Source organism: Tetrao urogallus (genome assembly GCF_951394365.1).
Source record: "Tetrao urogallus genome assembly, chromosome: 4".
Lineage (NCBI taxonomy): Eukaryota > Metazoa > Chordata > Aves > Galliformes > Phasianidae > Tetrao > Tetrao urogallus.
In genome coordinates, this window is record NC_136817.1 from 68,874,777 (window position 1) to 68,888,160 (window position 13,384).

The window sequence follows — 13,384 nt, forward strand, 5'->3', positions numbered from 1 at the left end:
AAGAAAACATTAATTGTGCTCCCGCTCTCCATCAACACCCTAAAGCCCCATTTCTCCCCCATCACTACAGGATCAAGAGAAAAAGGGAGTTAGGAAGCAGATTTTCATGCCTTCAGGACTTCACCCTCCCATGGGCTGCTTGCTATTAGAAGCAGCTCCAAATTAGGGTATTTATTTCAGTCAGGGGAGGTTCACAGGTTGAAATTACACTCTTGGTCTCATATGAGCTTGTTCTCATATTAAGTGGTTCCTTTTTAAAGGACTATCACACAGGGCAGACAGGAGAGGAAGGCTTCTGCATAAGGCTTTCATTAGAACTGATAAACACAGGCTACAACCTCAACTCAACTTCACTTGTCCAGGCAAAGCTTTGCCAGGGACATGGGAAGGGGTCCAAAGCCTATCTCCCAAAATCGATGCTGGAGAGTCCCCTTTCAGGCAAGGGTGGCTTCTTTCAAGAGACATGAGAAAGCAGAATTACTATTGCACAGTCTGCATCCCTGTGGAGCTAGAACACCTCTAAAAGCGATGAATTACCAAAGTCAGACTAAGAGCAATTCAATGCTAAGAGTAAGTGTTAAAGAAGCAAGAGTCACTGTTCCCTGTGCCAGCTCAGAGCTGTGGAAGCTCTGCCTGGCCTTGGTTGCAGGCCCAGCAATGCAGGCAGAAAACACCGTTTCAGGGCCCACAAATATCCAGCCCTTCTGCTCACCAAACCAGAGCAGAAATGCCTCCACATTTTAAATAGGCTGCTCTTAATTTCTCCTGTGTATGAAGACACCTCAAATTCTCTACCAGCACCATCTTTGTAAGGCCACATGCAAAGAGTCAAGCTTACTTTTCTGCAATTACTCCTACAAAACCACCACTCTGAATGACCTCTGCTTGAGAGCATTGCAGGACTTGTCCTGCAAACTTAAGGGCTGGTACGGTGTCTACCAAAGTTAAGTGCTACCTATAAGCAAGGGGATTATGCTGGAAAAAGAGTTGCTCATTTCCAGATGTGCAGGTCAAAGCCCCTTAAGTCTACTTCAGTTAAAAGAGTTATATGTTAGCCAGTCTCTGCACTAGAGACAACCCAAAGCTTCAAGGTTATTTGCAATCCAAGGACAGGAACAGCAGGCTAGGGATGATACAGTTTGTTTTTCAGGTATGCTGCTTGGTTGAAGAATGAACTTCTGAACGGAAAAGCAAAGCAGTGACCAATACACAGGAAATTCCAGAAAAGAAAGTGGAGTTACAGCATTTCCCTCGAACTTTAGAGTACAAAGCAAGTAACGTTTTACAGAGCTACAGATCAAACAGTAGGAAGCCAAGCCAAGAACTGACAGGCAACTTTTAAGTGAAATTACTGTGCTGGGACAGCCAAGAAGTCTTCTGGCTGCAGGAAAGACAAGCAGCAGCTTCTTCAGAGACTTCTGATTGTAAGGATTAAGTACCTTGGACTGACAGCACACAGTGATCCATTAATCCCATCCACAACTAAGCATCTGGATTCAAAATCCTGTAACCATTTCAACCCCCTACTGTTCTGCATCCCCTCGGCACCTGCATCTTTGAAGTGCTTTCTTGTGATTTACAGCAGGAGCTGAGGAAGGTAGACAAGCATACTGGAAACATTTATAGCAACCTCAGTCCTGAGAGCTCTAGGAAAGTCTGATGGATGCAAGCACCACAGGCGCTTCAACTCCTTTCCTGAAAACCCTTGCATTTATTCATTTTGACACCAAAGCAGTAGGAGGACAGTTGGAAATGTTGGCCAGCCTTACCTTGAGTGGCTTAGGACCGTGTGGCATGTGCCCGTCGCTCATTGCTGAGGGTCTCTGATTCACCACCGTCAACAAGTGGCGTTGGTGGACTAAGGCTTCCTTGAACTCCTCTTCAGTTTTGGTTTCTAGCAGTTTCTGCCGAAAGGTTATATCCGAAAACATCGTGGCAAAGGTTCGGCCCACTTCTGTGGCTGTTTTGGTACTTTTCTGAATTAAAAAGAGAAGGAAATACTTAAAAGCTATTTTCTTTCAGTTCTAGAAGGTAAAATTACTGATTTGCCCCACTGGGCAACATATCCCAGAGACACCCAGTGGAAAACGGCACATCCCTCAGACACACCAACCAACATCTAGGCCCTGACCAGAAATACAGATCAATCTGTCTTGATTGACCTGAACCAAATCTGAATCTAACTGAGCATTTATCTTATCCCCTCGCCCTTCCCTTCAAGGCTGAGGAGACTAAATAGGAGTCTTTGCTAGCCTTAAGGTATCTCAGCCTTACTGCCACCAGGGTGGAAGGACACCGAAGGCTCCTGCAGGTTGAGATGTCTGGATGTTTTTTCTTGGAGACAGATTGCTGTGCACATAGGCATGATCAGCTTCTTATTTTCTGGGCACTAAAACTCAATTTGTTTGCTTCTTTGCAACAATCCCAGCAACGTAAGTACAGATTCAGGGCTCTCAGCTCATGCAAGTACTGGAATGGAGAAAAACAGAGGAGAAAAGCAGTTGAACACCCACAAGCAGCAGGGTTCATCTTCACCAAATACCTGCAAGGGACAGAAGGCCTGAAATAATGAAAAAGGAGCGTGTCTAATCAGTCCAACATTTCTGTGAGTCACAGATCTGGTCTTTGAGAGATGAACTTTAATGGTATCCAAAGCCTGCTCTCCTGTTGCTCCTAGCACTTTGGAAATTAGACATGAAGGAAACAGTAAAGGAGACTGAGCTCCTCATCCCCACACAAACCCACTAAATTCAGGCTCTGCAAACTGATCTGCTCAACTGTTTGCATACTTCAGTCAAGGCAAGGCAAGTTGCCTACTAAGTTACACAGAATCAGAGCTCCTCAAGAGCTTCTTTTTGATGAAATGTTTTTAACTCCCACTTCTCTCAACTATATTCAACAGCCATAATGCAGCCTTTGCTCGAGATACCCAAACAACCACCTTCTTTTAGACATATTCCTAACTCCTTGCCTTACTGTCGGAAGTAGTGACAAGCATGTGATTAATCTAAATCAATTATTATTCATGAAGTAGATGAACAATTTCTTCAGTAGCAATTCAGTGCTGCTCAGTGCAGAGGTGTGGAAATGCAGGCAGCACTACGCTAGTCCTATCATTACTAACACTATACTTGCTTTGTCACTCATGGAATCATTATAGCTGGAAAAGACCCCTCAGATCCCCAAGCCCAACCCCAACCCACCCCTCCATGTCCACTGACCACAACTCTTTGTGCCACGTCTCCAGGAACAGTGACCCTATCACTTCCCTAGGCAGCTGTGCCAGTGCCTGACCACTCTGAGAAGAGTTTTCCTAATACCCAACCTGGACATCATCCCCAGTACAACTTAAACCTATTACCTCTCATCCTCACTTTGCTCTGTGAGCGCTCAAGTCTTTCCATCCTACATATTAGAGAAGGACAAGGATCCAGGTTCCTCAGTACAACAGATGCTCACTCTCTGGGCTTTTTCTCTCCCTCCCCAGGCAAGACTCATTTCATCTGTTAATGTCAGCAGGTTAATTATTTTAACTGCTGTACCAGAAATGCGTACTTAGAGCTGGCTAGATACAACGATTTAAAATAAAGCACATTGGCAACCGTGGTTCTGCTTGGCGTCCCCTCCCTTTCCTTAATTTGATGCTGTCCATTGGAACTGCAAACTTTCAGGATACGAGCGGATGCAGAGCTGCTTGTTTGGCGCTTTGCACGTAGTTGGCTGGAGATAAGCTCACTGCCACACATTAAAAGATCAATGCAATCGTGAGCAGGTTCAGATTTTGCCTGCTGTTTCTCATAGGGAACGTCAATATGTTTTAAGCCTGCTGGGTTTGAGATCTATGCCAAAAGCACTGAACTGCTCAGGTGGGAAAGAATCTGCCAGAAATGAGGAAACACCACTACTTCCATTTAAACAAGGGTGATGGTGGATGCACAGGAGACAAATCAGACCAGAAGGTCCCAGGGTCACTCAGATAGCATTGAAGGGCAGGAAACTGGATCTGAACCTGTTCCAGACAAGGTCCCAAACCTCCCCATTACCTCTCAGGAGCACAGACCTAGTAACCCCAAGGTGTGAACAGCCAGCTTAAGCATGAAAAGGTCTTTAGCTTTGAACCTTTCAATCATTAGTTCACAGGACACACTGATTTGATTAAGCCAGTGCTTTCTAGGAAGGGAAGATGCTGATTCCCAATTGACCTTGATGTCTTCCCCCAATATTGTAATAAATGAGCACATTAACAGGTTATTAGTTCAACATGTCTGCAACATGGAACTACTAAGCACACCCAAACAAACTTTAACCTTACTATTTCAAGTACGGAAAGCTAAGGAAACGATTCTCAGAACACCTCAGCATAATCTGACCTTCCACAGCACTTCTATTCCACATGCACTGGAATAAACAGTCTGGGCAACAGTATGGAAAACCTCAGGCTTTTTGGTGTCCCATTTGCCTTAAAAATAATGCTTTGCCATTGACTCTACAGAAAGAGACAAAAAAAATGACATTGGGAGAATCCGCTTAAGTAAGAAAATGAAGAAGAGAAATAGTCAGGTATCATGCAGATGATTGAAGGGCTGGAGCACCTCCCCTGCAAGGACAGGATGAAAGAACTGGGGCTCTTCAGCCTAGAAAAGAGAAGGATCCAGGGGGAACTTACTGCAGACTTCCAGTACCTGCAGGGGGCCTACAGGAAAGCTGGGGAGGGACATTTTATAAGGGAACGTAGCAACAGGATGAGGGGAAATGGTTTTAAACTGGAAGAGGGAAGATTTACACTAGATATTAGGAAGAAGTTCTTTACTGTGAGGATGGTGAGGGACTGGAAGGCATTCAAGGCCAGGCTGGATGGGGCTGTGAGCAACCTGGTCCAGTGGGATGTGTCCCTGCCTATAGCAGGGTATTGGAGCTAGGTGATCTTAAAAGGTCCCTTCCAACCCAAACCATTCTATGATTCTATGAATACTCACCATTTTAGGAGGCGCCAGGACTAATATCACAAATCTGACTTCACAGGAGTTCTCACCCCAGTTCTGAGGCCTCTCAAGGCGACTGATGCAAACATGACGTCGCTGAAGGGACTTTATAGTGCAACTGTGGGGAAAGATGGCATGGTTACACACAGCACTACAAAACACACTGAACACAATTCTCCCTCTTCCATTTGCTTTCTAATAATAAAAAAAAAAAAAAAAAAAAGAGTAGCAATGTACCTTTATTTGTAGTACTACAGAAACTCTTGCAAAGTAGCCCTCAAAATCCAACACCTACATTAAACAAACACAGTTCACACCTGATTTGATGCAATCTTCTAAAATGCTTTTGGAGATGCAAAGGCAAGATGCCAAACACTTCCACCTCTTTTGCCTTGGGCAGATCTGTTTGAATGGCTTTCCCTCTTTGCTATCAGCTGTTATTTTTCTACAAACTGTACCAAGCCAGCTTTTAAGTTATCACCAGCCCAGACTGCAGCTCTCCTTAATAAATAAAAGAGACTTAGAGTCTCACAATACTTCCCAGCTCCTCTGGAAGGCACAAAGAGATGTATCTGCCTATCAATACTGATGTACGACTTCCCATAACAGAGAGTGGCATTTTTTTCTGGTTTGAAGTCACTCACATTGCTTGTTCCATTTGATTTGTCCAGCAAGATCAATATCATAGTCCTTAGACCATCTTCCCTCTAATTTCTCTGCCATTAAACCAGGCCATCTTTCCTTTTAAGAGATATTCTAATGCTTTTACATCCTGATAGTCGTTCCCAGTCATAGCAGCTGAAGATCCTTGGCTGGATATGTACTAGTTAGAAGCACATTACATTCTTCACGAAGTTCATAACCTGCATACCAAATCAGCCCAGCAAATATCTCCATGCTGAGTTCGCTTCCAAACTGTCATCAGGAAGTCAAGTCACCTATGCATATTAGTCTCAGAAAAGTGCTTGTCCTAAAGCAACCCAATCGCTTCATTGTAACCACATAGGTTATGGCTATGAGGACATTATTTCATATTTTCTATTTCCCTTTCACCAAGGCCTCTTAACCTCTTCCTAGTCAAATCATCTGAAGTAGCCTTGAGAGAGGAGGAAGTGGGAATAGAAATAATTTTTAAAAATCCAAAAAGGTGTTAACATTAAGAATAAGTCTCTAAGTCATGGAGATAGAATGCAAGTTATCCTTTTTCCACTAGGCCTGCAGTTGGTCTCCAATACACTTCAGAATTGCAGCCATTTTTACCTTTCATGTCAAAGGAAGAAATAAACACCAGTTTTCACAAACAAACAGAAGCCTTCAGTAGCAATCCTGCTGCAGCTGGGCAGCATACAAGATTATCATGGTTCAGGAAACCAATAGAACCAACACATGAATTCTGCACCTAATAGGAAAGCCTAAATCAAGTGACCTAACACCTTAATTCCTCTTACCTCACCTTCATCCATTGGAAGAAGTGCACAAAAATGAATAGTTAATGCACTAGAAAAAAATGAGCCTTTTTTGTCCTCTTCTCAGCATTTTCAGACCTCAGTTGAAAAATGCTTTGGAAAGAATGGATTTCTGGACATTTTGTACATAATTGCCAGCTGGACCTGTTGATCTTGTACAGCTTTTCCTAATCATAATGATTCTATGACTCTATGTCCATTCTAGAAATGGCCAGACAGATATTAGACACCTACTGCTCACAGTGCTGTACCAACACTTTACAAACAAATCTTTCCTTGACCACATCTATCAAGCAGCTCCCAGCATCTCGAGAAACTACTGAAGCCCAAAGCACAGCCAAAGACAGCTTCCTACAGGCCAAGGGTTGATCACACCAGCACATGGCCAACTGCCAGAAGTAGGGCAGGTTACCAAGGCATGCATGTGAACACATTTGCAAATGATAACGTAAGTGCAACTTATCATTACCTCCCAGTAATGCTGCTCAGCAGTACCTGTTTGCATGCTCCTCCACATTTGAGTGAATCCAAGAGCTGAAATCTTGCTAAAAAACAGTGAATTTCTGCTCCTACCTGAGGAGAAAAAGTAAGCATGTGGGATGCCTGCCTCCCTGGATATGATATGTGAAATCACGTTGCAATAAAGTTATTTGAAAAAATAAATATTATAGAGGGCTATAATGAAGCCAGCTATTTGTTCTTCAGATTAAATGCCACAGCTACTGTTCTCCCTCAACTGGCAGTAAGATGCTTGAGCTCGACGAAAGGTGCCTTAAGTTGCAGTAAAGGAGGTTTCAAGTTAGATATTAAAGAAAAATTCATCCTGGAAAAAGCAGTCAGGCCTTGGAACAGGCTGCCCAAGGAAGTGGTGGTGTCATCATCCCTGCAGGTGTTCAAGAGCCATGGAGATGTGGCACTTGGGGACGTGGTCAGTGGGCAAGGTGGGGATGGGTTGGGGTTGGACTTGATGATCTCAGATGCCTTTTCCAACCTTAATGATTTAACAAAACCAGAATCAAAACTACCCAACTGAAATCCAGCTGTTTCTTTGTCTAGCACTTACTGTCCCCACTTCTTTGCTTTAATTCTGTAAGTCAGATAAAATGAACCCAATCTGGAACCTTTTCTAGAGCTGTGCAAATACTTGTAAAGAAAATAAAGAAAGTCTATTTGGCTCACATGGAGTTACCTTAAGCTGTGCAAATTCGTAAGTAAAACTGTGCAGTTCAGGCTAAAAATGTCACTGGAGTAGCACTTGAGTAAATTTCCACTTAAAGAGAGACATTTGGACAGTAAACAGCCAAAGCTCCTCCAGAAGCCTGAGGACTGGCAAGACATTTTCAGCTGACTAAATCAAGTATGGTTCGGCCAAAGCCTCCAAGTTGCTTTTTGGTTTGAGTGGAGCTAAATGCGATTCTCTTCTGGTTTGGCCAACAAGCAGAAAAATCTATTTTCAACCCATTATTACTCACATAAGGAAACATTTGGTTATGATTTAATGACATGTCAGGTTGCATTCTCAGCAGTTTCATCATTATTCGCCAATAACTGAGCTTATTAAAAAAATGGCCATTTGAATCATGCACAAATTCCTGCTTCACTGCCCTCCTCCTTCCGGGCTGCATATCTTGCAGCAACCAACGTGGCACTTAAATGGTGAGAACTGGCAGCATTCCACCAAAATCACCAATATACAAAGTCACACATGCCGCAGTTCTGCCCTATGCCCAAGATATTATCAGATTAATAATATCTCTCAGAGAAGCCATAAAATGGGTCAAGCTATGGAGACCCAAGAGAAACAAAAAGCATCTTTAAGCTGGGCAAGAAAGGAAGTCATTTGAGAAAGAAATTATCCCCTGCAGTAAGAAAAAAATGCCCAGTAGAGGTAATGAGCTAGCCAACCTTTTCCTGTCCCAGTGCAGAACAATAGTGACACTGCCTGTTCTCATCCACTGCAAATAAATCATTGGCAAAGCAGCTCCAGGCACAGGGCTTTCAAAAAGCAGAATTTACAAGCGAGGAATGGAGCTGCAACCAGCAGGCCAGCTCACCAGCAGTTTGGCACTAGGACGGTTCGGAAGTACAGAGCAAAAATCAGTCCAGGATGAGGATTATTTCTGAGCGACAAATGCACTGTGCTCTAGAAAGAACATCCTCTCTAGTGGTTCATCTCCAGGGGAGTTAGGGAAAAAGCATTTCCTACAGGACAGCACAGTGGAATCCACCCCTTCCTCCCTGAACACACTTGTAGGCACTGTTTTTGTCACTGTTCTTGTCAACAGCTCTCCTTCAAGACTCAAACTCACAGTGAAGGGTTTGGATTTCACATATCCCTTGAATAACACAGCATGTACAGGAGTTTTGACTCTAACACCAACATGGGCAGCTATAGTACATTAAACATCACTACTTTGAACCAAGCAGCACTTAATGATGACAGCTTTGAAGTTTGGGGGAAAGGTCCTTGTTTCCAGAACTCAAAGTCCAGTTAAGCTGTTCAACAGCTGCCTTGTTTGATATCCAAAGTAACCTCAAGCTACTAAGTTTTGAAAGGCTACCTGGTATTGTGAATTGTCCTCCTCATGTGGATTTTTGCAGTAAGGTTATATGAGAATAAACAACTTTATAGCAATGTGGGACACAAGCAATTGCATCTTCAGTTGCAGAGAGGCTTCTTCCTCAGCTTTACCTGTTCAAACAGCTCTAGCAAATCAGTTGAATGCACTGAAATTAAGCCCTTCACCGACCAGCACACCAAATCAAACCAAATTCCAAACCAACCAAAGGAAATAGTTCATTTACTCAATACAGACTACAAAGCAGCCCCCCAGTTTCATGTGGGTTTTTTTTTTTTTTAAAGGATTCAATTCTGGAAAGCACAAACTATATTCATCTCCTGGCAAGAAGAGCATTGCCTGGAGGTGGTACTGCCTGAGGAGTTCCACTCTGCTCAGGCAGCATTTGTTCAATAATGCATCATCTGGCATTTCTCACAGAGGACACCAGCAGTTCACTGGCAATGACTGCAATACCCTTAGAATTACAGGTTCTACATCACATCCCAGGAAACAAAAATGTTGGGCATTCACATCTGCACTTGTCACATGATAAGGGTAGTAATTGGGCTTGATAAGACATGTTTGCAATCAAAGCCACTTTTCCATACAGTGCCTGCTGGAAAAGGGGGGCTATCCTTTGACTTTGAAATTTGGCAAGACTAAACCCACAGCTCTTATATTGGCTTCTTCCCCATCTAGACATGCAAAGCATCTACTCTATCTCTTCCAGACTCTGGATCACAGTGAATTCAACTGGTTCCTAGAGAAAGCAGACGTTCTTCCCAGCAGTACACATACCTGCTGCAGTCATTGCTTGCTGAAAGAATATCAGTGTCTCCACAAGCTCCTACTAAAAGCAGAGCTTCCTCATGTCAGCTGATCAATTAAACATGATGGATGGGGCACTGGGCAGCCTGACTTAGTGCTGGATTTAGTAGTTGGCAACCCTGGGCATGGGAGACTTGAAACCAGGCAATCTTTGAGGTGCCTCCCAATTCATTCTTCAATTCATTCTTTCAACTTCAATTCAACTTCAATTCATTCTACAATTTTACGATATACAAATACATAGCAACCTTCACTTCTCTGCAGGTGAGCACCACTTGCTAGTGGGGCACGCAGCCCTGCATTGCTCTCAGTTACGCAGCATTTTAATGAAGGAATCCCAAGGTTTCCATGTGCTCACGTACCCTGGGTAAGGCTGTGGTGAGAACAAGTAATTCTGCAAATAAATAAAATCTCTGAAGTCTACTGTGAATCAGAAGTCAGTTCTTTTCCTGGACCTCACTGGAGCATTCAAACCTTGAGATCTTCAGTTCCAACAGCTTATTCTGTCCCATGAATGTGGCCAGGCTCAGATAGTACTTCTGACCTTGCTAGTGGTTTAACAGACCTGAAGCTGCCAGGAGAGCATCAATTGCAGCAGAAGCAGAATAGCTACTTTACCCTAGGTTTTCCCTACCTCTCTTCTCCCTGAGGTTTGAATGAAAGGAAAGAGCACACCCTCATTCCAACAAGAGGAGAAATGGAAGCAAGTTTTTGTGTCCGTGAAGTATACTGCTCTGCAGAACTCACTGAAAATCCCCTAAAGCATTTTGTCTTCAGGAATATTTCAACCTTGTACTTCTGCATTGCATCTGAGGAGAAAAAGTACTACCAAAGCTCTATCTCTGAGCTGCTCCTCCTCATTAATATAATCTTATTATGATACCTAAACTCCTTTCATTTGCTCGGAGGAAAAAGTTAAGGTGCACAGAAAACAGCAGAGCTAATTTAAATCTGTACTCTTTGTTAAATTTAAGTGCAATATAAAACAGTAAAAAGCTATCTTAGATTCTTCCCACTCACACAGGAAAAAAAACCCATCAAATTCCTTTTACTTCAGAGTTTGCAGTGTTGTTTTGCAATCTGACTTCAAGAAGAACGTAAGGTCTAAAAATACTATTCTCAATCCATTGCACAATAGCTACAGCAGCAATACAGTGCAATAATTATATAATTACAGTTAATAACTCATCACTGCTTTCCCACCACTTTCTTCTCCCTCTTTAGAGTAACAAAAAGAAGAAACAAGGAAGTTTTGCACAAGACATCTTCAGGCTGTAAGCTTGTTTTTCAGATCATGTCTTGTCATGGAAGCTAGCATTACTCAGATGGATATATTCAAACTTTTGACTCACCTTCTACAGATATACTGATCCTACCCTTTTCAGCTTCATGTATATCATCACAGCATTTGTATCATGACCTCTACAAGTGCTTTGTTATTAAGTCAGTGCTCTCTACAGCTTTGCGCAGAGCCATATCACGTGCCATAGTAGGAACTCCCACCTCTGTACTCCCTAAAGTTGCATGCACATTCCCTATCATATCTGTGATACGCAACACAAACAAACTGCTCAGAATCCCTCCATGTTGAATCATAGAATGACCATTTTTGCTATGTGAACTCAACTCCTCAGTTGAGCAGACTATTCTGAGCATCCCAGGGATAAGAGCAGAGGCTGACAGTAGTACACATGGCACAGACGTTATCCAAATGACTTGCTCCACAGGACAGACACCTCTGACATGCAGGAGTCCTCTTTTGCAAGCGATTAAAAAATTAAAAACAACACAACTGTCTCCAAGGCAGAATAGTCTACATTTCTTCCAGCTGTAAGCAGAAACACTGCTAGGAGAAGAAAAGCTATCATGACAGCTGTCCTACAAACCAGTTATGAATTTCGCTACGTGCTCATACTCCTTGAGAGCCTGTAGGCATATATACAACATAGGTTAACCCCATTCCCAGATAAATGACTTGGATATCTCATGACAACTTGACTAGAGATTACATATGAATACAGAAACAGATTGAAGTTAGATTGTTTCAGTTAGCTCAGTGACTCAGACTTGGGCATTTCTCCATGAAGGGACAGTTTGGCTCACCCTACACGCTTGACTATGGGACAATGATTTGAAAACCAAGCAACCCAGCTTCAGTCAAGTGGAAACTGGGGTGAAGTCATCCTGGCTTCTAAATACTAAGTGACAAAGCCCTTACTGCCTTATGGGGCTGCTCCAATGTTTAGCAGTGTTGACAGTGTCTGAATTAATTGCCAGCAAACAATCAGTGTCTGAATAGTGTCTGAATTTCTGAATTCAATTTCTAGCTGCAAGGTTTTGATGTTTGCAAAGGGCTTAAGAAGTCTTTCAGTACAAGGTCACAGGCTTTGGCAGTCAAAGTAGTCCATGATCAAGTTCATTTGTCCTTTTTTCAAGAGCTCCTAATTAACATCCGTAGTAATTAGAATAACCGGGCTCTGAATTTTTTCAGCATTGTTTGTTAACCCTAGATTTAGACAGCATCCAGCAATTTAATGCCTTGTGGAGACTGTGGTCATCACTGCCCAAACTGCTGCTTGCAATTCGTTTGCAAATGAGCCCAATGCTCAGAGAGCCCACCAAGTCAGGACAGATGGTCAGAGAAGGCCTCATCACCTCAACTTAAAGAGCGTATTCTCAACTGCTATTCCTCTCTGCAGTAGGAGTAGCTGCAAGTTTTGAGCAACCTGCATGTTCTGATGATCAACAACCCAAGTACTTACATGATACAGAGCCAGGACTGCTGATACTGCACCCCCGTGACTGTCGCTGTGACCCCTTGAATTGTATCTGATAAGAGGTGAACTAGGGGAGAAGGAAAGAAGCATTACAAGCTTGTTCATATTAGCATGCAACTACAAATTACATTTCCTTTCAAACTGAAGCTAAATGCTAATACCAAGCATATTTAGCTGCATACTGGATGGATGCAAGGACTGGGGACGACAATAGGAAGAAGTGGAAACATTTGAATTGATGCCTTCGAATTCTGCCTTAAACTATTTGCAGCTTGAAGAGGCAGCTGTTTTCTCCCTCTAACATCATTCTACCACAATATTAAGTTATTAGAATAGCATTATTCAACACACACAGGACTAAAACAGACTTCATCTTCCAACTCCCATGCCCTCTCTCCTCTCTTTGCAAGTATTGTTCTCTCAGATTGTTTGATGGCACCGCTTAGTTTTTTTTTTATTGGCAGAAAGCCTAAAATCAAGATATAAATGCAAAGCACTAAGACAGGCAGCAAGAAGTAACCAAAGCATGAACATGCTTACTACATGCTCAGAACTTGACATATCTGTTAAATAAATTCACTCAGGCTGTGACAGTTACATTTGAGGTGCGATGTACATGTTTGTATATTCATTCCTGTTGGCTCTGAAACGTCATGGATGCCTACAGAGAAACAACGCTTGGTTAAGCTTCTTTACATCCTGGGCTAAAAGGCAGTGTTTTAGGCTGTGCTATGACATTCACTGGTAGATAAGGTGACACAAGCCAGTGT

General features: G+C 42.8%; 1 protein-coding gene across 1 annotated transcript in view; it reads right to left on the reverse strand.

Moving 5' to 3' along the window:
* The window catches only part of SLC4A11 (solute carrier family 4 member 11), a gene marked incomplete at its 3' end in the record, with an annotated part of 72,121 nt that overhangs the window by 31,105 nt on the left and 27,632 nt on the right, over positions 1-13,384 (reverse strand). Inside the window, exons 5-7 of the mRNA XM_079534550.1 lie at positions 12,600-12,681; positions 4,977-5,100; positions 1,770-1,976 (exon numbers count right to left, since the gene is read on the reverse strand). Coding sequence (XP_079390676.1) covers positions 1,770-1,976; positions 4,977-5,100; positions 12,600-12,681 — 413 coding nt within the window. The remainder of the gene's footprint in view (positions 1-1,769; positions 1,977-4,976; positions 5,101-12,599; positions 12,682-13,384) is intronic.